Source organism: Micropterus salmoides, unplaced genomic scaffold (assembly GCF_014851395.1).
Source record: "Micropterus salmoides isolate LMB-PRFRI ecotype aquatic unplaced genomic scaffold, ASM1485139v1 Ms_hic_scaffold_8, whole genome shotgun sequence".
NCBI lineage: Eukaryota > Metazoa > Chordata > Actinopteri > Centrarchiformes > Centrarchidae > Micropterus > Micropterus salmoides.
The window spans coordinates 22,540,322-22,563,199 of NW_024044570.1; the positions used below are offsets into that span (position 1 = coordinate 22,540,322).

Sequence of the window (22,878 nt, forward strand, 5' to 3'; positions counted from 1 at the left end):
ATCAGTTTAGATGAACAGGTCTTGGAAAAGTACATTTCAAAAATGAATGAAATCAGGTGCTTTAATGCTTAAAATGCACTTTTTAGATGTGATATGGTGAGATGGTATTGACAAAGTATTGTGGAGGGTCTTCATTAAACTAAAAAAAATATCACAGTGTAAAAATACACTGTAAAGGTTTCAAATGTTACTTTAAAATAGTAAACTGTAAAATATACAAAACAATCTATGTGTTAAATAGTTGCCACTACTACATGTCATAGAATTGATGCTATAATAATGTGTGTGAGTTTACAGTCTGCTCTCATGCCTTATTTGGTTCATACAAAAGCTAAACAAGGAAAAAATGAAACATGAACAGGGCTACATAAAGGTTTTCGAGGCACTATAGATGACCATTGTTTTGATGGCTTTCAGATTTTTTGTTAAGGTACATGTAGGCTATGCATACACAACTTTGAACCTTCGTCCCACACAACATTTCAAAAAAATGTTGCACATCTGTTCAAAAACCTGTAAATTCAGAAATGAAATGCATTGTTTCTGTGGTAAATATGACAGAATCCAGAGAAATATTTCTTGTTTGTTGGGTAGATTAAATGTGTAATCTTAAAATACATCCTGACTTTGTGACAAAAACTTGTTATTAGAAGACTAAATACATTTCCAATTAATATCGTCAACGTAAATTACTCAAATAATGCTTACCATTTGAAGTTGGAGGGTTATGAAGCGTAATCATATCTGTTGGATGTTTTTGATCCTTAATATTGATAAACATTTGTATAATATCTGTCCTGAACATTAGTTGTACATCAGATTTTTTTTCACCTTATGGACATTTTCAATAAACAAACAGGCATCTTTGTAACTGTTACACAGACCTAACATTAAAGTACATCTAAGCAGCAACAACTTAACAAAAAATAAATAAATACATAAATAAAAATAAATTAAGGGAATTTAATACAATGAAGGTGACTCAGAGAATCTTCAGGCACTATTCTCTTCCAGCATTGTCAATGACCAAAAAAATATCTTCAAATCATTAAAAAAAATCTACACATGAATATAAAATTTTGCTCTGATGAAGATGTTATTACACAAGAACTCATTGTTTTCCATAAAATAACCCAACTTCACATTATGGTAATCAAACACAGGTATTACATTCTTTGTGCCTATCCAATCATATAATCTTTCCCAGAACAATGTCACAAAATTTCAGCTGTAGAAAAGATGTTCTGAGATTCAATATCAGTCTGACAAAATGTACATACATTACAATCTAAATTAAATCTTACTCTTAAGAATTCATTACATGGATAAATATCATTACCTGTTTTGTTTTTCATTTTAGGAAACGAGCCTTGACAGTGTCAACTGATTGTACATCAGATAAATTAATGATTTGCTCCATCAGTCCCTCCATCCACTGTCATGACGCAAAGAACCCGGAAGACGTGTGTTTGCTGTCAATGCCAGCGACAGAGGAGGCATTGAGCGCTAAAAGCCCCCGCATCTAAGACAAGATGGCAGGACTGCCCCGCAGGATCATTAAGGTAGTTATTTCACACTTTGAACAGCAGCATGTGTGACTTTTCTGTCATGGCTAACACTCTACATACGCAGTCTAAACTCGCAGTGATCTGCTGGTACGCCCCGGGTTTTGTGTGCTAATGTTAGCATCCAGCAGCAGCTCGCTAACGCCACACCGAGACACAGTGGGCTACAAATACATCAGCGCTTTGTAAATATCTCGGATACATCTGATATGTGCCCGGAATTATCTTTTCTAAATAAACTTCTCAAGCACAACAGTGTTCTCAAGTTGCTACCGGTCAGACGGCAGTGCTGACTGAATAGCTGGCTAGCTATGCTAACCACGGCTAGTTTGTTAGCTTTGTTATTGGGTTTGAATGATAAAAACAGGAACAATTCACAAGCTAGCCTGTTAGCCTCAATGTCCCAGCGTTACACTTAAGATGGGACGTTTGCCTTTTGCAGTCTTTTCTTTTTGCACTGTTTCGACTTTTCATTTAGTTTTCTTATGGTAGCTACAGGGTAAACGTTAGCTGTCACCATAACTTAACGGTAGTCAGTCATACATGTGCAAAAGTATTGTAAATGAGGCATTTAATACTTAGATCAGAAATCAGTTACACTGCACACGTTAGCCGCACGGCCCCTAGTTTATGAGGCAGCATCAGCAGGTGATGTTAGCATCTAACTGAAGAGGGTTGCTCAGCATACTTACAGAAGGATGATACTGAAGGAGCTACATCCGCAGCCTTCAACTATATGATACTGATTCTGTTTTAACATATATTGTTGTTTTAAGATAGGTTCTGATTACAGAGAGTTCGGTTGCAACTAATGTTTGCATTTTTTTAGAAATACATATGCAATGGTTAATCATTTGGTCTATAAAATGTCAAAAACCAAAATGTTCCCAGAGACCACAGTGATGTGTTGAAAATGCTTCCACCGTCTGACCAGCAGCCACAAATTTTAATTAACAATTTAAATAAAAGTAGGTGATTCTTCATTTTTATATCTTTAAAGTTTTTAACCCATGCTTCACTTAGTGGTTAATAGAAAAGCCTTACTGAAGCCACTTACTTTCTCCTTTTTCTTTGTGGAACCTTTAACATGCTCTTGCTGTAATTGTGTATATATGTAGTCATTTATTCAGTGTACTTGTGTGACCATATTTACTGGAATTGCAGTTTATGGTTTGTAAAGGAATATATCTTAGCCTGTATTGAGTTTTATTAGGGAAGCAGTAAAGGACATGACTGTTGTTTAAGAGGAGGTTGCACAGGTGGGTGAGTGAGCAGACCGCAGACTAGCGTTGGTGGGAAAAGGTGGGAGGGCTGGGAACAGTACTTAGCGGACCGAGCCCTTGAGCCCTCAGAGCGTGTGACTGGGACTGGGAGCCCCTCTCTCGTCTGTGTTTTCACTGCATGGTTTTGTCTGTGGGTTATCTGAAACATTTCAGGAATCTCACTCCCAGTTGTATTCAGGAAAAGAACGTCAAAAGCCTGTTGGTAGGCTTCATTAGATGGTATATTTTCATACTTAGTTGGCTGTTCTGTTATTTATTTATTGGTCCGTTGTAGTGGTGCATATGTTACACAAGGCTGCATTTCAAACAGGCACAAGGGGATACTGGGGTTATAGATTAGGAAAATAATCAAAGGGCCTCATATAGCAGGATAATTGTATTATCAGTGCTGCAGTTTGGAGAATGCAGAATGTACAGTGAAGAGTTGAGAGCACTGCAGTGTGTGTCGTGCTCTGCAGTGAGCTTAAATGTTTCCATATCAAAAGCATCTCTCAGGTGTCTCTCATGCTGCCTCATGCATACCACAAGAGATATCGGATACCTGCTCCTCTTTCACAGTAAAGGTGTGCATTTCTGTATGTCACTTGGCTGTCCGCATGTGTTGGGAGAAGCTATCTGTAGTGGCTGATGGGAATGAAAGTAATGGTCTCTTGTGGTGCAGAGGCTGTTGGTGACATGTCTAAAAGATGGCTATATACAGCACAAAGCCACCCTCCCCTCTGTTAACAAATAAAAGCCCCACAGACTACAGTCCACCTCCTATCTATAACTTTTTTCAGCTCTGAGGTGTGGCCTAGGGCTTTAAAAACTTTCAAATTCATAATTATAATAAACAAGTTTTTCCATTATCAAATAAAAAAACTCCAAGGGCATTTCACAGGGCACAGGTGTAAATGTCATATAATTAATAATTATAAATAAATAATAAATATAAATAATTTTCAAATATCTCTGTTGTTGCTTTAAAAATGCTTCAGTAAATATCAAAAGATGACAATCTGCTCCTTTCAGTCACCACAAATGTTTTTGAACATGCACAGAAAGTTAAAAAAATAGCTGTATTCTATAAAAAAATGGCTCGTAATTGTCACATTAACATATCTTTTTATGCAAAAACTTACTTTTCAAAGTTTTTTCACATTATACAGTCAACTCATGTCTCAGTGTTGCCCTGCCCTAACACTGGGATTTGCATCCCTCCACTGAAATATAGAGTTCAAAAGCATTTCTCCACACATCTCGGTCTGTAAGGGGCTTCATGATAGTGACTATGAAAAGTAAAGTAAAACACTATGTGGCACCGGCTGGTAATGTGGTGGCACTGACTAATATTAATTTCTTTCTGTCTTTTTTCTGTACCAGGAAACTCAGCGTTTACTTGCAGAGCCTGTCCCAGGCATCAAGGCAGATCCAGATGAAGGCAACGCCCGCTACTTTCATGTGGTCATTGCTGGACCTCAGGACTCCCCTTTTGAGGGGGGTACATTTAAACTTGAACTGTTTTTACCAGAGGAATATCCCATGGCAGCTCCTAAAGTACGCTTCATGACCAAAATATATCATCCCAATGTAGACAAGTTGGGAAGAATATGTCTAGACATTTTGAAAGGTAAGTCAGAACTCTGTAACGTTACAGCTTATGCTTGGCCAGTCACGTGTGGTCTACATTGTGCTTGACCTTTTTAAAGGACATATTTTCAGTTGACAGAAAATGTGTCTTTTCCAAACAGTCACTTTGCATCTGTTGTGTCTTTGCTCTGTGGAGTCAGGCTTTACTAGACGTTACTGTAGGAGAGCCTGTATGTATTGTGTCCTGTGATGTTTGGCCTGTGATTGAAGTGAGGGATTTGCCAATTTCATCTTGCTCAAAAGATCAAAGGCCTCTTGCGGTACTTTTGTGACACCTAACTGGAGCTTTGTGCCTATGCTGCATATCAGCACTGTCTCTTCACTGCCCCTGTAGCTTCAAATGGACACACTATTCCTGTGCATCTTCTTTACTCCCCCCTCTCTTTCAGTGTCTGACACATTGTCCCTCTGCTTTTCTTGGTCTCAGTCGCATTAATCCCTCTGTTTGCAATTTTTTCAGATAAATGGTCGCCAGCTCTGCAGATTCGTACAGTGCTGCTATCTATCCAGGCGTTACTAAGTGCCCCCAACCCTGATGATCCCCTAGCCAATGATGTTGCAGAGAAGTGGAAGTCCAATGAAGCTGAAGCCATAGAAACAGGTGAGAGCTATGATCTGGATGGGTTCAACAGAGGGTTTGTTACGTTTTTCATCCAGCTCTTGCCTAGTGCGTCATTCGGATTAAAGGGATATCCAGCCTCAATACACACGTGTGCAAAAAAAACCTTCACTTTGCATTTTGGGCAGGACTTTATCTTGAACTAGTATTATTTATACCATATCCCTATTGTATACTGTATATCTTGGTTACTGAAATGTGATGAAGCTACAATATTAGAAATCATTTTTTTATCAATATACTGTATGTTAATACTTTGGTTTGCTTAATTCATGACCCCATTGACTTTCTCATGATTTTTGTGTTGCATATCTATTGTGTTTGCATTTGCTGATATTTTTATTCAATTATTTTATTTTTACGTAAGTTTTAATTTATTTAATGTTTATTTTTAATCAGGTAATTACAAAAAATACTGTCGTCCATGCTTTTGCACCCTTTACATGTCTGACCATCCTGGTTGACGATGAGTTTTCCCTTGCACTCATTGAGGATTTAATGTTTGTGTATGTATGTGTGGGTATGGGGGTCATTACATTAATGTTTCTTAATGCAGGCTTTGTAAAAAAAAAAAAAAAAAAAAAAAATTGAAAAAGCTGTATTGGAAATTTGTGACTCATGTTCATATTCTTTTTGTATTTTTTTTTTTTTATTTTACAGCCAAGTCATGGACCAGGCTTTATGCTGGAAACAAAAATGAAGTGTAGAGCAGTCTAACAAGTGGAAGTCAAGTGTGAACACTGCTCACGTTCTGCCAAGACCTCTTCCGACTTCATTTCCATTTAAAGGACACGTTCTTAATATACATATATAATATAAAATAAACATGAATATATTGTAAAGGAAAAACAGCTGCTGACAATTGATGATTTAAATGCACACTAATGAAATGACTTGTCTTTGTCCTAACTCACTACTGTTCAAATGCATGGGCAGAGGTTTTAGTCCTACTCACGTGGCTTTCTATGTCCATTGATTTTCAAAGGCTTTTGCCAACTGCTGCTTTAAAACAAGCATGTTTAGCAGGGGAAAGAGTGTCCTAAGTGGAACGTGTGGGGAGGAGAGGAGAGACTGGCTAGATGTGGCCCATAGTGTATACTTTTTATATTTCTTTTTACTTAGTTTTATCGCTGTTTGTTTATTAAAAGCAGCTAACTACTACTAGCCTACTGTATGTAGACACTCACCTGGAGGCAGACCAGTTTTTTGTAGACGGCCTAGCAGGACAAACAGTCATAGCCCTACTTATTATTTAAGTCATCTGGCTGCATTAAATACTAAATAATATGACTGAAAACCAAACTGAGCCTGCCACTGTCACATTAACTTTTTCAACCACCCCTTGCGTAAAGTGTAGACTTGTGGATGGTGTGGGAGGGAAGCGTGGACACTGTGGACCTTTTTTCTTAGTTTTAGCACATATGTTTTCTTACCATATCCAGTCTTTTATATGTGAATCTTTCTCCTGATTGCCAAACTAACTACTTTGTACCCCCCGGTATGTCATCACAGTCTAATGTTACAAAACTCAGTGGTTTACTTCTTCCAATGGCATTTATTTCACAAAGCAGTTGTTACATTTGAGCTGTCAGTTGTTTGATGATGCGAGTTCGGGTGGGTCTCATCTGTATGAGAGGAGGTGCTGGGTCGTTACGGGATCAAACTCCAGAAGATCAATGAAGGCTTTGCTTCTCAATTGTCGTGATAGGTCTTTGGCTGAAAAGTCTGTATTCAGTGAAGTGTTTGTAAATTCATTCTTTCTATTAATCTGGGGCAGAAATGTTTTCCTACACTCAGAATGCTCTGAAAGAGTCCACCTGCATACCATTATGTTCTGTAAATAAATCTGTTGATTAATATATAGTTGGCTGGGTGTATTTATTAGCAGTTGGCAAGACCAGGGCTCCATTGTGGGCACCGCTATGCTCATTTAGACAACATGTGGACACATCTTTATACACACGATACTATGATACCATGCTGTTGATTTAAACCAGTGGTTCTCAAACTTTTTGTCACGCGCCCCATTAGAAGGCAAAAAACGTTCAAGCCCCCCGACTCCAGCTAAAGTGGATTTCATTTTTATCCATCATTAACAACACGGCGATTGACATAAAACACAAGATTCAGGCTAGTAAAATAGCCTTGCTTGCCACCACATGAATCACATGCATGCAGCTTTAGGTCTGCTCAACATCCATGCCCCCCCCTGCAGTGGCACTATATGGCCCCCATTAGCCAGTTTGACAACCACTGATATAAACCATGAATAAATACCAACTCTCCCTAAATGCACTAAACTCTTATTAACTTTGTGCTTAATGCAAATCAAACCAAATCCATGCTGTTCTCTAAACTTTGTGCCTAAAACCTTCACACAGTTAACAGAAGAATAAGCTGTGTGTCCTCTCCAGCCACATGGGTCTGGTTCAGTCAGATGAAGTGAAAAGTTTAAAAGGGTCTTCAGAGTTGTCCCACTGGCCTGGAAAATTGAAGCTTGTATGCTTGCACGCCCCTGACATTTTAGTAATTATCTTTGGAGAGTCCTGGTCCTTGACTTTTCACAACCCTTTTAATCCTCATGTGAGCTTAGTGCTGCTTCTGATGTGGGTCAGTTTCCTTCATAATTCCTAGTATTCAAGACCTGGTTACTGCCAATCAGATGTCTGAGTCCTACGGTTATGAATGTCCATGTTCTGATTTATAGAATCAGTAGGCTATACCACGGACAATACACATCCAACTAGACCCTGTCATTTTCAAAGACTTCTTGTGGTTTAAAGACAATCTACATCCACTAGAGGGAAACCCTGAGTTTTGTAACTTCACATTATTTGCTTCACTACCTAACTACAAGAAATATACTGCTGTAAATAACTGGTTCTGCACTGAGATGAACAGGGTTTGAGGCGTCCATTGTTTTGTTTATTTGACCTTAAAACAGTTGGGAACGGCCTTTATGCTTGTTTCAGTTACTGTGGGAAGTTAGGTAGTCATGAGAATCCAAGTGTGACTGATAAAGCCCCTCCCCACATGTACCTTAGTTCTGCAGACTTGTGAGTTCAGGCAGCAGATTATGTAACAAATCAACAACTAGCTATCAGCTTATTTATTCAATTCATACCACTTCTAAACTGTCAGTATCATGTAATTGCTGATATAAATATAAATGTAATACAAATTTGCTGCAATTGGTGAAAAGAAGGGGTTATTTATTTAGGTATTTATCTGGGTGTTTTTGTTTGTTTTTGTTTCTGTCAGTGTAGAAATTGTCGGCCCCCTTCCATTCCCCCTTTTTTCTATATATGTTAAGTAGAGATTAAAGTGGAGTGAAATGAGGAAATGGGAGTTTTAATGCTGTTAAATTGGTTATATGCTGTAAACTGATAATAAAAATGATCTTAAATAATAATATCTGACATAGAATTCACAAATCTTAAACTATTAGTTTAAAATCGCCTGCTTTGTTAGTATCCCACACGAAAAGGCACTCAAAAAATCTTCAGAGCAACTTAAGTTTGGTGTTTGGTAAGAACTCACGAGCGGCACTTGAAAGCAGCATTAATTCTGAGAAAGGCATCGCTCACGCACGATGATACTAGGCAACCACGGCCACGCGGAGCTGAACGGAGACACGTGACCCATGTTTGGCTTATTAATCGTCGTGTTAATGATGAACATGAAGCTCTGTGTAACGCGGGGGCAAACAGGCAGCTTGTTGAGCAGCTCTCAGGTCAGCTGCTAGCTGACCACTGAACACAGATGTGAGCGAGATTCTTGTATTATGCTTGTTGACAGCGGCACTAAACCGCCGTGGTCGGTACAATATACGACCAGACGCAGTCTGACATTGACCAGGGATGAAAGAACCGACTTCACACTTTGTCACTGGGACTAGGTCTCTGAAGAAGGTTAAACTGAGAAGATTTCGGGGAGATACGCTGCTCCTGCCCTCCCACTTGCTCGGAGAGCCGAAGGTACGTTCTTCAGGTCTGGTTGGATCCAGATTTTGGCTTTTGCCAACACTTTTTTGACGTTTCCTGGCACTCGACGATTGGCAACATAAATGATGAAGTACAAGCCCAACCAGACCAGGACGTACGACGGCGAAGGGTTCAAGAGAAGAGCGGCGTGTGTGTGTTTCAAAAACGAACAAGAGGACGAAGTAAGTGTCCGTCGACGGCTGAAGCTGGTGGTTAAACCAGCTTGCAGTTAGGGGAGGGCAAATAAAGTTTATTTTTGACAAAGTCCACATTTAGCTAACTCCTGACATCTGGCTTACTATTATACACTACCCTGCTTTATCAGTGTAGCTAACAGACCTGTCTCACACACACAACGCAGTTTAATATTTGTGTGCATGTGTGTGAGAGTGCGTTCACGTGTCTGATACCTTTCATTGAGGTGTTGGACAGAGATGAACATAACGTGGCTGAAGGGCCAAATACTTTACCCATTAAAACAACAGGTGGCACCAGTACTGTAACCAACACCCAGCAGGAGACCATCGTTTTCATTTCCTGTCCAGGAGGAAATCCAGATAAGTCATAATTCATAAAGACAAGGCGTCCTCCTTGTGTCCTGGCAGTGCAAACTGTGCTGGCTGAAGTGTTATTCTACAGTGCGCAAGAATTTATTTTGATTTATATTTCTTCACAGCAGATGCATTTCATAGATGTAATATAGCATGTGATTATAACCTTCAGTGCCACCTCTTCTATGTGATGCACTGCAGCCTATAAATACCATCTGTCATAATATCTTGTACAGGCTAATTTCCCTATCAGCACGTATCATTGTGATCACTCATCCTTTGCTGAGACACCATGCAACTTCTGCACTGTTGCTGCTACATTTCTTACAATCTGTGCAATTGTGTGTTTTTGCTTGCTCTAAGCTGTAGTATGATTGCAAGGGAGTGCAGCAACATTAGTCTTGTCATGTTTAGTCTGTATTGAAATATACCTCCATAAAGGAAAATTAGCATAGGCAGGACTCACCCACTCAAAAATGCTTATCTTTAAATTAAAGGAGGGATTTCTGTAGTCAAATGTGACATGTCACCTCAGATACTAATATCAAAGGCCAAGGCCGTAGAATTGACACTACCAACTTCCAGCGACTACTGAATGGTCCCTAGAATTCATTTGGATCAAAACAATTAAAAATAACCACTTAAGACTTCAAATTTGATATGTAATTTCAAATCTTCTTAAAATGTACAAATGTGTGGTGTGTTAACAAGGTGACATTAAATGTCTGTCCTTGTCAAATGCAACATGCCACCCAACTGGGTAATGTGGCTAATGATGAACTTTAAAATGTGTATGTCCCCCATTTGACTTATTCTACAACTAACATGAATTCTTTAAAAAAACATGTAAAGATTGCAGGCATTCATTTTTCCCTTGATGGTGCTAAAATTAAGGGGATTTTTAGTTGGGGTAATAATTTAGACTGAGTTAATATGGATGTTTTTCAATAGGGACAGGGGCTGTCCTAGATCACAAAACGTGTCTGCCCAGTGACGGCGGCCCATCTCAGGACCACATGTGATAGGGGGAGTGGGGTCGTAGGGGCCTGGTTAGGGGGTTGAGTGTTACACTGTGTGCTAAACACCAAGTGACCTATCGGCTGCAATTTATAGAAACAAGGTGCAGGCACTTGCTGTCCCCTGACAGATTTGCTTTCCTGTCTCTCTCTCTCTCTCCCAATTCAGCTTTATTGGCTTGAATTTCAAACAATATTGCCAAAGCTGAAAATATAATGCAAAAGAACAATTCATTTCATACTGTTCATTAAATAAAAATAAATAAAAAGTAAGTGTGTTTGTTAAAATAAATATTTAAAAATAAATAAAGAATAATAATAAAATACAACAGTAAGTTAGTCTGAGACTGTGATGAAAAGTAACAGAGAGAGCTGATTTTCATCATAGTCTGGTCTCTCTTGTTCATCTGTGACTGAGTGCTGACATACGCTAAAAGTCTGTTTTGATTATTGTTGATTGCACCGGAAGATGATGAAATCACATCTCACCTCACATGCCATGCTCACTGTCTTTGCTTCGATTGCATGTGTCACACTTCATGTGGTAAACTATCCGTCCAGTCTGCATGCCTGGTTTACAGTCACTTCCTCAACATGTCAGCTGGAGTCCAGGAGGACAGGAACAGGTCTCCGGAAAAATACTACACAGATGACTTGACATTGTTTGTAGTCAGAAAAACCTTTCAATACCGGGGGAAACAACATTATCATTACTTGCTGTGTTTATTCTTTATATAATTGTACTTTCTGGCACATAAAGTGTTGTTAGTAATTATCCTGCGAATAAGAAACATGTCTCCAATTAATCAGTGGGTCTTACAGTGTAATGCAATTAGGGCTGAACAATTAATCAAAACTGCAATATTTGTTCAAGTTGATGTGTGTGTCATAATAAAAATATAACCAATATAAAGATTCATCATATTTTAAAAACATCTTTGTTTGGTACAGATCCCCACGAAAACCACACCATTATTCATTCAAAAGCTTTTCAATGAAAATGAGAATAATTATGTCAAAGGTCATTTCCCCTAGTTTCACAAAGCATATTGCAATTGCAATATCAGTCAAAATAATCATAATTAGATACTAAATGCAATCTAGTACAAAAATGGTTTCCAAAATTATAATGGAATTTGTGGTTTTGGCTGGGCAGTTAATAGATTATATTTATCATTTAACAAAAGGTAATGTGAGTGAACAAAAGGAAAATCTAAATCAAATCAATATATGGTGTGACCACTCTTTGCCTTCAAAATGGCATCAATTCTTCTAAATACACTTGCACATAGGTTTTGAAGGAACTCGGCAGGTAGGTTGGCCCAAACATCTTGGAGAATTACCCACAGTTCTGTGGATTTAGGCAGCCTCAGTTGCTTCTCGCTCTTCATGTAATCCCAGACAGACTCAATGATGTTGAGATCAGGGCTTTGTGGGGGCAGTGCCATCACTTCCAGAAGTCCTTGTTCTTCTTTACGCTGAAGATAGTCCTGACTTTTGATATGTTTGAGCTCTTTGTCATGCTACAGAATAAATTTGGGGCCAATCAGATGCCCCCCTGATTGTATCTCAGCATTGAGGAGAGCATTCTGACCAAATCCCCATCGCCATTTGCAGAAATGCAGCCCCAAACTTGGAAGTTCCACCATGCTTCACTTTTGCCTACAGACGCTCATTCTTGAACTGATCTCCAGGCTTTAGGTGCACAAACAGCTTTCTGCTACAGCCAGATATTTCAAATTTTGACTCATCAGTCCAGAGCACGTGCTGCCATTTTTCTACACCCCAGTTCCCGTATTTCTATGCACGAGTCATGTGGCCTTGTTTCCATGTCAGAGGTATGGCTTTTTGGCCTCAAGTCTTCTATGAAGACCACTTCTCTGGACAGTAGATGGGTGTACCATGGTTTCACTGTTTTCTGCCACTTCTGAGCTGATGGTTCTGCTGGACATCTTTCGATTGCGAAGCAAAGTAAGCATGATGTGTCTTTCATCTACTGCAGGAAGTTTCTTTGGTCGACCACTGTGTCTAAGATCCTCAATCCTGCCCATTTCTTTGTACTTCTAAAAAAAACCTTGGACAGCACATCTGGAAACCCCTGTCTGCCTTGAAATTTCTGCTTGTGTAAGAACTTGCTGATGCAGAATAACCTTGTGTCTTGTTGTTCAGCTCAGTCTTGCCATGGTAAAATGCTTTTCACATGTAAAATAAGAATCTCAATAACTAATTTTGTTAGTTTAAAATTGCAATTAGAAATTAACTGACTTTAGTAAAACAGTCTGAAAATATGTTTTTGCTGAAGTTGAATAATATTGAAGCCTCATAATCCTTCTTGTGATGTAGTAAAATAATTTAAAATTGTACTGGAAGCTTCATGAGGAGCATGTCAGTAGCAATGCTGTTGAATCGGTTTGCATTACATTGTACAGAAGTTATTATTGTATAGTATTCAGGTCACAGCACCAGACATAATTGTCTGAAAGAAATAGAACCTCTACTTCATGCCTCATGATCTCTTCACCTCTTTCGTTTAGCTTCGTATAATATCTGCCAACAGTATGTTAGCTGTGATTGTGATCAGATATCACCTTAAAGCTGATGTGGTCACTCAAAGCTCTTCCTCACTCTCATCTCTCACTGAGGTTGTGTCTGTTGGGGTCATTAACCTCCTCTGCTAAGCTCCTTTGTTTTCATACAGAAAGGCAACTGCTGATCCAGTGGTTTTTGAGTGCCTACGTGATTCATGTGGCGTTTGTGTGAAATTGCGCATGCATGTGTGTGTGTGTGTGTTGTGTGCATTTGTGTCAGTGAGGCAGCTACCAGTGTTTCGACAGCCCCCAGGGCCCTGCACAGATAGTTCATGGAGCAGAGATCCAAATGAGTCTCACCAGTGTGCTCATCCTCTGCAGCTATTAATTTACCACCTCATCATCACGCAACAAACTTTTTACACCGTATTAACGTTACATACAGTACGACATTCCTTTTGGACATTATATGAATTAGTGAGGGCCTGTATTATAAGAGATCTGCTTTAACTTTGAAACTACAGGTGTCAAAAAGCCATCTAAAATCTACTTTGACTCAATTTTGTGAGACATGAAACAAAACATGAAAACTTCCAAGGTGGGTGAAGTAGGCAAATAGAATCTAGGTTGCTACATTACTGATTTAAGTAAGAAATGAAAGTAGGAAGGTGCAGGATTGCTTCATGGGATGCATCATGTTTTGGCATCCTTTGGCATCTATATTATGCATTTTCTTTGTCTATAGCTGAGTATTGTTCTAATTATAATGTCAATTATGCATTTAAATGTCTTTTTAATTTAAAATGTCACTACAAAGAGTCATGTAATGAACCAGTGAGGTGTAAAGATCTAGCTCGGTAGGTTCAGCTCACTGAGTACACGGCAGCAAATCCATACACAAATATTGACAGAGTTAAGAATAAGTCAGATGGTCTCCACAGAGTTCTGTAACTGCAACAACGGAAGCAAGGAGAGTTTCGTCACACCCACATGCATTTAAGCATTTATATCCACATAATGATCCACAGCATGAAAACAGGTTAGTAAGAGCTCTTTGTGTATTGTAATAGTGTGCTAATTCACTATGAGGTTATTGACTGAATTCGCCGTCAAAATGATGTTTGAATGAAGTCCTGTCTGAGTCCTGAGATTTCTTGTGGGTTTTATCTTACTCTTTACCCGGCTACAGAATGAGTTACAGTCAAGGGTCACACAGCGTGACGTTTCACTCATCAGTCATTTCTGTGCAACTGAGACCAGCTTTGACATCAGTGAAGATGGTATCATTAGTGCTCTTCATAAATCTATCCACTATCAGGTCTCAGCAGGAATGCGGACACATCTCAACATTGGGAAACCTCTCCTGGAACAGTTGCCTGTAGTGTATGAATGCAAATAGCAAATTTTAGGTGCTGGTTTTTAATGAATCTTTGCTGTCATGAGGGCTATTACAGGACAATGTAGTGGCTGCTTGTGTCCGGCAGAATTCAAAAAGCGTTCATATGTGAACTTAATGTAGGTCACTGTGATGCCAGATAAGGTTTAAAGTCAAGTCACTGCATCTCCAGAGGGCATCATGCTCAAAAAAGGCCAAGCCGCATGAGGTGAATTAAACATACTGTGTGGCTTTAGTTTGATTATTTAATATATATTTTAGCTTGACATTCTACCTATTCCTCTGGCTCCTACATGGCTATTTAGCGTTAATTTTTTTGTCATGTGTTCCAGCTTGTTTAAAAAAATAAAAATAAGTATTATTTGTGGCTGAAATGGGGCACTGTAATGTTAGGCTACTTGTGGGACTGTTTCATAGAGGATTTTATTTTATTTTCAACTGTACTGTAATTGAGTTTTGAGGTTGTTGTATTATATAGTCTACTTAAAATATGAGGTATTCCTTACAGGTGTTGCTTTTAGTGTATCCCCCGGTAGTAATATCTCAGGCAGGAAAAGTGAGTTAGGTTGTATTGTTGGGATTTTGTGAAATCATAATCATATCATGTTGCTTCATACCCACAGTACTGTAATAGTAAATGTAAAGGTGGCTGTATTTCATGTGTATCAATTACTGATTTTATTGCAGAGAGATCAAATGGCCTGAAAAATCACACTGGTTACTCTCATTCACTTATTTTAATTATGTGGCACAGGATGTGAAATGCCCAGCAGTTCAATCCACACCACACTCATATTGCATTAAGGAAATGAACTGAATGATTGGCATGACATGTGAGATGTTCAATACACATCCTGCTGAATGAATAAGGCCACACTCAGCTGCCACCAGACACTTACAGCAGTGCCGGACTCTGAACCTGGGCATGCCGTTGCCGTGTTTTTGGCACCGCAGGTTCGGCAGCAGACACCTGACGAAGACCTTTCTCCTTGGCAGGTGCTACTGGTGAGCAGCAGTCGACATCCAGACCAATGGATCGTGCCAGGAGGAGGAATGGAGCCTGAGGAGGAGCCCTGTGGGGCCGCCGTCAGGGAGGTGTACGAAGAGGTGAGCCCATCCCCTATAACAAAATTAAGAAAACATGCACCTACAGATTGTAAGTGTTCTTCTACATTTTGTGGTTGGAGCTACTTTAAAGCAGCCAGTAAAACCACCAAATATCTATAGTGGTGTTTTTGCATGTTTAATTACAGATTGCATACACTTGTCATTGCTGCTGACCAAAGTATGCTGTATGTATTTAGATGATTTTCTACCTGCAAGGGAACCACTGTTTTAAGTTTGTGCTAGAACAATATGAAAATCAGCTGGTGATTTGCTTGAGATTGCTAATTTCTGATAGTTTGATCTATTTTTGAAGGGGGTCGAAGTTAGAATAGTTTTGAGAGTCCGCTGATAGCAGCATTGCTTTCACAAGCTGTGTTGTCATAAAATGAAAAACAATATGCAGAGATATTGTGAGAAGGATATTGTGAACTAGGTCATATCTGGCGTTCTAAAGGTCTGTGGTGTAGAAGCCAAGCCACTCAGAAGTTCCCACAGACTTGTGAACGCATCAATAAGAATGTTTTTCTTTTGTTTGTTTTTTTAAACTGAGGTCTGCATTGCCACATGACCATTATCATAAATAAGCAGCAACTCTTGGCAGTTAGTGTTGTCATTGTTCACACTATGAGATGCTCCCACTGTTGTACGAGCCAGATCGAGATGACTGATAGAACTATTTGGCAATGTTACATAAATGACCAGTTAATTGTTCTGCGGTTTAGTCAAATGGGGCTGCTGGTAGAGTGTTTGTCGTGGACTGAGCTGTGAGCTCCTGCCTTGGATAGTAGTGTGCTGACAGCTTTGAGGTATGGCAGTGACATTTGGGAAGGGTTTCTAGTTACCCACATCCTGTGACTCCCAGACCAGACATGTGCCTGAATATGGATGAGCTGCAAACCAACTTCAAAACGTCAACACATTGACCTCATGGTTGCATGTGATAGTTTTAATTTGTGTAAATGCGAGATTTGTCTGTCCTTTGAGGCTATTTTCAGATGTAACTGATGTATCCTTTTATAACAGGTATTTGGCATGGAGGTTGTGTGTGTGGTGTGGGGGGTTGTCCATGCCAACTGGCTAAAAGGGGGCGTAGCAATGGGAGTTTCCTATCGCAAAAAGGCGCATAACTTACAGACACTGTGTGTGTGTGAGAGTGCATGCCTGTACGAGGTTGCAGCTATTGCTAATTTGCCCTTATTTGTATAATCACTACAGCAATCAAAAATAGATTAGATCACTCCAAATACAACCATGACAGTGACACATCTTGTGTGGTTTGTTGGGCCTTACTTTAGTCACTGGCTTTCCAATTCTATACGGCATACTAATTCTCTATAGGTTTTGATGACCTACTTTTGTTCAAAAGACAGCAAACACACCACAAAATCTTTTGTTTTTAAGTGTGTTGTTGGTGTACAACATTTCACCACAATGCTTTGCACAAAGGAATTTGAGGTGCTCTACCTTTTCTACAGCTAACTTCAGGTGCCACGTTCTTCTAAATATTTGTCACCAGTTATGCAGGAGCAGAAATGGATCTCGACTCGTGCACCCTACTTGTGTTAAACCTTTCTCTCTCGTCATCCTGTCACTAAGACAGTTGATGTTTAGCTCCACCTGGTCATCTCTGCGAAGCTGCCTCACAGGCACGTGGCGATGCTAGGGTGGTACCGAGCCACGGGGCTTCCTGAACTAAATGAGACAAATGTTCAGCTGAGAATGTGTGCACACATTACAAGAGAGACAAGCTGTTCCTCATACCAGGTCACGCTTTCCTGTTGTGTTGCAGCCGTATGAATGGAAAAGATGGACTTAAGGGTTGCATGTCATATTCAGAACTTGTAATAAACAACCTTTGTATAGTTACTCAATCTAAGTTTATTAAATGAGTTCTTGATTAGTTTTCTTCATGTGTGCAGGCTGGTGTGAAGGGAAAGCTTGGCAGACTACTTGGGATTTTTGAGGTAAGTTTGTCGAACTGTCATTGTCCAAAATTGTAATAAATTCTGACGTGGCATGTAATACATTATAAAATGCTGTTTAAAATCCTACTTTCATGCCTAGGATGCCTATGAAGTCATGCCTCATGTCTCTGTGTTGGTGCTCAGAGTCAGGCAGAACATTAAGTTCTGTTCATGTACAAAGAAACCGTGTAGTCAGTCACATCATGTCTTTACTGCATATGAAAGCTTTGCATGCGTTGAACTGACACAGTTTATTGCAGTGATACAAAGTCGTGTCTTCATCCTAACCTCTGCAGCACAATCAGGACAGAAAGCACAGGACGTACGTCTTTACCCTCATAGTGACGGAGACACTGGAGGACTGGGAGGACTCTGTCAACATTGGTAGGCCTCTACCTTTAAGTCTGACTTTGTCATCATATTACCGATAGTTTTCACGTAAATTATGCTGCGGGTATTTACTCACACACAGAAACAAGCATTTTGCGACAAATATGTCTTTATCAAACTGAGGGACTACCTTTGTTTTTAAGCCGTTTTGGTTCTCTTAGTCACATGAGATTAGGCACACTTAGACAATTTTCTCTATTTAGTAAGTAATTAGGGCCCCTTGACCTGCTGCAGAGACGTAAATTAAAGGTGCCCTGTAGAGACTTCTTGTACACAAACACAGTTTCAGATTACATTCAGTGTTTCTCACCACATTGTGTGTATGTTTAAGCTCTCTAACAAACGTGTTGAATGAATTTTCTTCCTCCAAAAAACTCTTGCAAAGCCAAGTTTTTTTTAATATTATTGTGAAATATTTCCATGCATGTTTGCTAGCTTGCAGTCTTCCTTTTCCTTGCCATGTTACAGCTACCAACTGTTGATTAGTGGGATAACATAAGACCAGCAGCAGGATGTGAATTGTCGTCCGCATGCTCGAGCTTTGTGTGTCCTCTTGCTGTGCTGTGCTATGATAACAAACAGGGGACCCACAAAAACACTGCTACACAGCACTGCAAGTGGGGGGGGGGGGTCCTTTTTAGCTGAAATGATGAGTTGATTCATGGATAGGTCGATCAACAGTAAATTTATCTGTTTGTTGAAGTTATTTTGTCAAGAGAAAATATTTCCAGCTTCTCATCTCTGAGGGGTTGATTTGATTTTGGTAAACTGAACTTAGAGGTTGAACAGAACAAGGTATCAAGAAGAAGTCATCCTGGGCTTTAGAATTTTGTGATGAGCATTTTTCAGTATTTTCATTTTATAGTCATTTTATAGATTAAACATAATAATGGAAATAACCATTAGTTGCATCTCTAAAATTGCTTATCTTTTACCCCGTCACTGTAAAATGACTAATGTTGCAGGCATTGTAGAGTATGTAGAGGCATGTGATCACTATTTGTTTTGAATGTGTTTGTTATTTTAAATGTAATGCTTAACTAAAACATGAACTGTTTCTAACTGGTCTGTAAAAAAGTTGGTCGTAATAATGTACTCCCTTCACTCACAGAAATAGCGTTCAGCCTGTTGACAAGGGGGAGGAATGTTTGCTGTGCCTAGTCGTTTTCCAGTTATCATCACTCACCACAGCCCCCTCTGTCTCACCTTAGCTAAAAGGCCAGTGGTGGTGTACTTCAGGGTGTAAATATAAAGTGATTGAATCCCCCTCCCCACACACACACATACACACACACATACCACTCTCTGATAATCACAGGCTGCGCTGAATTCCTTCACAAAAATGTTTTAGAAAGGTTTGGTGACATGTGGACTTCATAAACATTAACTGAATTAAATGCTCACAAGTCTCTGAGCTAGAGTCCAAGTCAAGTCTCAAGTCTCTCGTGGTTATAAAGAATGTTGTATCACCTGCTGCGTTCAATCCAGGCTGCTTATTAAATTGCACAGCTATAAGGAATTCTGTAACTGTAACCCGATTTTCACTTACAGAGCACAACCATGTAATGTGCAATGCAATTAATGACATCTTAACTATTGTAAGTCAACATCAACCGTAGACTCTCAAACCCAGTGTAACGTTAAGTAAATAAAACAGTAACATTACATGATCAACAATAAACCTAGTAACCTGTTTTTCACTTAGAGAGAGCACAATGTAGCCTAATAAATCTACAATTAATGACAGTTTAACTCCTGTAAGTCAACACACCACAGACTCTCAAACCAGTGTAATGTTAATTAAATTAATTACGTTAATCGACTGCCACAAGTTTGGCAAGTAAACAAATGCTCATTCATCTTTTCATAACAAACGACAGTCTTAGTATGTTAAACCTCCGGTAGGTCGTAGCTAAAGCAAGAAGCAAGCTAACGTTAGATGGCCAATGCTGAGCTAAACATGTTTACTAACTTCAGGTTACTAACCTATTTTGCGTTCAGCGCTTCCTTGTTTGGGCCTTGTTGTATGAAGTTTTAAAGCCAAAGTTTATGATTAATGGCACAACAGCTGCCGGTGTTTGTTGTCCTCTCTCACGTGTGGCCGCGCGCGGCCGATACTACCCGTTTCGTAGGCAGGTTATATGTAATGCAGGAAGGGGAATAACGGCAAGCTCATCAGACGTTTCCTAAAAATAAACATTGTTCACGAGCCCCGCACCTCGAGTCCGAGTCCAGTCTGAAGTCACTGTGTGTGCGACTTAAGTCGGGCTCGAGTCCGAGTCTCAAACTCGAGTCCCCCTCTCTGACTGAAGTAGGTCAGGAATGTCCGTTTTCCACTCTGACTTTAGGGCTGCAACATGTGCTGAACAGTTTATTCTTGCTTGTTGAACAGCTTGTTTTATAATGTTGTAATTTAGCAATTTAAGGTAGTTTTGCCTGTTGAGCAGTCTTACTCACCGCTCAGTCAGGCATACAGTTACACCTCTGAAGAGCTTTAGTGAAGAATGCCGTGGTCTGCAGTGCAGTAGTAGTTTCATCTTGGTTACCGATCAGTTTCATTATCATTACTTCCATTTAAGAGTCATATGTCGGCACAAGACCAAACTTCTACTTCCAAAAGAAATTTAAGATAGCAGTACAGATGATTGTTATACGTGCATTTTCTGCTTATATTAGCATTTAGCTCAAAGCACCACAGCCTGCTAATGCAGATGTAGAGCCTTGGTCTTGTTTAAAAAATAATAAGACTTAAAGCCAGCTGCTCAATGTAGTTTTTATCACAGGAGGAGACAGTCCATTTGTTTGGGGCCAATTTCAGTGGTGGATTAATCCACATGTGGCACCACAGTGAGTATTTGGGGCAGCAGGCAGGTGTATGTGGGATTCAGTCAATGTAAACTACAGTGTGTTTGTGTGCGTGTGTTTTCATGGTGACAAAGGAACACGTCACCCAGTGCAACACTGTGGCTTGTTTATGTGTTTTAACAGTTTCTGGAAAACAAAAGAGCTCTATGGCTCAGATAGAAGAGATGTGACACACACACACACACACAATACTCACTTTGTTATTTGGTTTTGGTCTCTTGATGGGATTTATTGACGATAAGAAAAAAAGACTTTACTCTTGTCCTTTCTTGTATGTTTTTGCAGGGAGGAAGAGAAAGTGGTTCAAAGTTGACGAAGCCACCAGGGTGCTACAGAGCCACAAGCCTGTCCACGCGGAGTACCTGCGGAGGCTCACAACCACCTGTAATCCCACCTGCAGTCCTGTGTGTAGCCCGACTAACGGCAACACCCCGAGCTCCCAAGTGATGGACAACAACACACCTCACTATGTTGTTTGCTCCTCAAAGGGCTCAGATTTAGTCAACAGATAGGACCATCACCGGGATGGACACATCATCTGAAAAAGACTTCTGTATTGATCGCATTAGTAACGCAGCCTCTTAATATGTACAGTATGGACCTCTTTAAGTTGATTTGAAATCTATTTCGAGTGGGCTTGAAGAGTGCCAAAATCTTTTCCAAGTATATTTAAGATTTTATGTTATTTTTTAACAACCATAACCAGATAATAGAGTAAATGTGTCCCTGTAAAGTTTCCAGCTTTACATGGATTTTCTGTGTGCTGGGGATGCAATGTGAGATCCTTTTCAGTCTTAGATGGTGAATATTTGACTAGCAGTGCACAAAAGTGTTTGGGTGGTTTCCTGAGAAAGTCATATCCCCACAATGACTTGGTGCCAAAAAATGCCTTTCGGCGAGACGTTTTGAAGAGGAGTTGCTATATGTGTATTAATTGTGACATTTTTTGGTAGTAAAGCTAACTTCACCTTCTTCCTAAAGAGAGCTGAGGGCAATATCTGCTTTGATGCAACAAGTGTGAAAAACATTGCTCCTCCGGTAATTACCGTCTAACAAGTACACACAGCGTCGCGTCTCTAATCACTAGTAAGAGTGTAACACTGTAATAAAGATTAGACAAATCTCTGCAAACCAGCCACCACACTGAAATGGATACATAAGTAGTCCTTGCTCAAACATCCTATTACTTGTACATATATTTAATGTAGTCAGGCTGACAATATGTTGGCACAGTTAGATAAATATCAGCTTTGGTATAGTGGAACAAAACTGCAGTCAGCATAATCAAAACTTGGACATGAAAGAGACAGTATTCAACACTATAAACACGTAGACTATTGTACAAGAAATAACATTCTGAAGAAACAAAAGTGAATTCTTGTGAATGCCTTTGAAGACCATATAGAGGAGGCAGTGGCTTGAGAAGAGTGTTTTAGTCTGATACTTCGAACTGCCTTTACAAACACTAGTAAAAAGTGTAAGCAGTACAATGCCTCACAACCACACACACATACACACTGTTAAAATCAACCCCTTATATTTCTCAGCTGTGGTTATATTTACATAATAGGATGTTGAAGGAAACTTAAAATTGAATGTACATTATTTAGTGCGCATTGCCTGAATTTATTTATGTTTCATGGGGAAAAAACCCTCCCAGTATGAACAGGAAACTATGACAGGAAGTCATGGTCAGTGTGTAGGCTAAAGGGTTTTTTGTCAATATCCCAAAAACAGCCAAATGATGTGATAAATTCAGTTTATTGACTATCATTGCCTTTGTACTTAAAGGAGCATGGGGAAGATCAATGTTGACTAACCCTTTTTTTCTATTTGTGCATGTGTGACTGGAATACTCTGCTGTGCATCATGTTGTATACAAAACCTTTAAATAAAAAAACAGATCGATCATCCCCATTGCCACATGTTGTAATCCGTACAGTATAGCATAACAACACTCTAATAATCTTGAATATAGCCAG

General features: G+C 39.5%; 2 protein-coding genes across 3 annotated transcripts; both read left to right on the plus strand.

The window, feature by feature from the left end:
* The first annotated feature begins 1,417 nt into the window (after positions 1-1,417).
* ube2na (ubiquitin-conjugating enzyme E2Na) lies at positions 1,418-6,957 on the plus strand. The gene is made up of 4 exons (XM_038706495.1): positions 1,418-1,562; positions 4,211-4,457; positions 4,938-5,078; positions 5,757-6,957. The coding sequence occupies exons 1-4, from the start codon at positions 1,533-1,535 to the stop codon at positions 5,801-5,803; spliced, it is 465 nt and encodes a 154-aa protein (XP_038562423.1). The 5' UTR covers positions 1,418-1,532; the 3' UTR covers positions 5,804-6,957.
* Positions 6,958-8,760: 1,803 nt separating this feature from the next.
* nudt4a (nudix (nucleoside diphosphate linked moiety X)-type motif 4a) lies at positions 8,761-22,807 on the plus strand. 2 transcript variants are annotated; one of them, XM_038707212.1, is made up of 5 exons: positions 8,761-9,261; positions 15,525-15,677; positions 17,597-17,641; positions 17,938-18,025; positions 21,182-22,807. In XM_038707212.1, exons 1-5 carry the CDS (start codon positions 9,163-9,165, stop codon positions 21,406-21,408), a joined length of 612 nt encoding a protein of 203 aa, XP_038563140.1. In that variant the 5' UTR covers positions 8,761-9,162; the 3' UTR covers positions 21,409-22,807. The 2 variants fall into 2 exon arrangements, with proteins under 2 accessions (XP_038563140.1, XP_038563142.1); XM_038707214.1 differs by having other exon boundaries at positions 15,567-15,677.
* Positions 22,808-22,878: the final 71 nt, after the last annotated feature.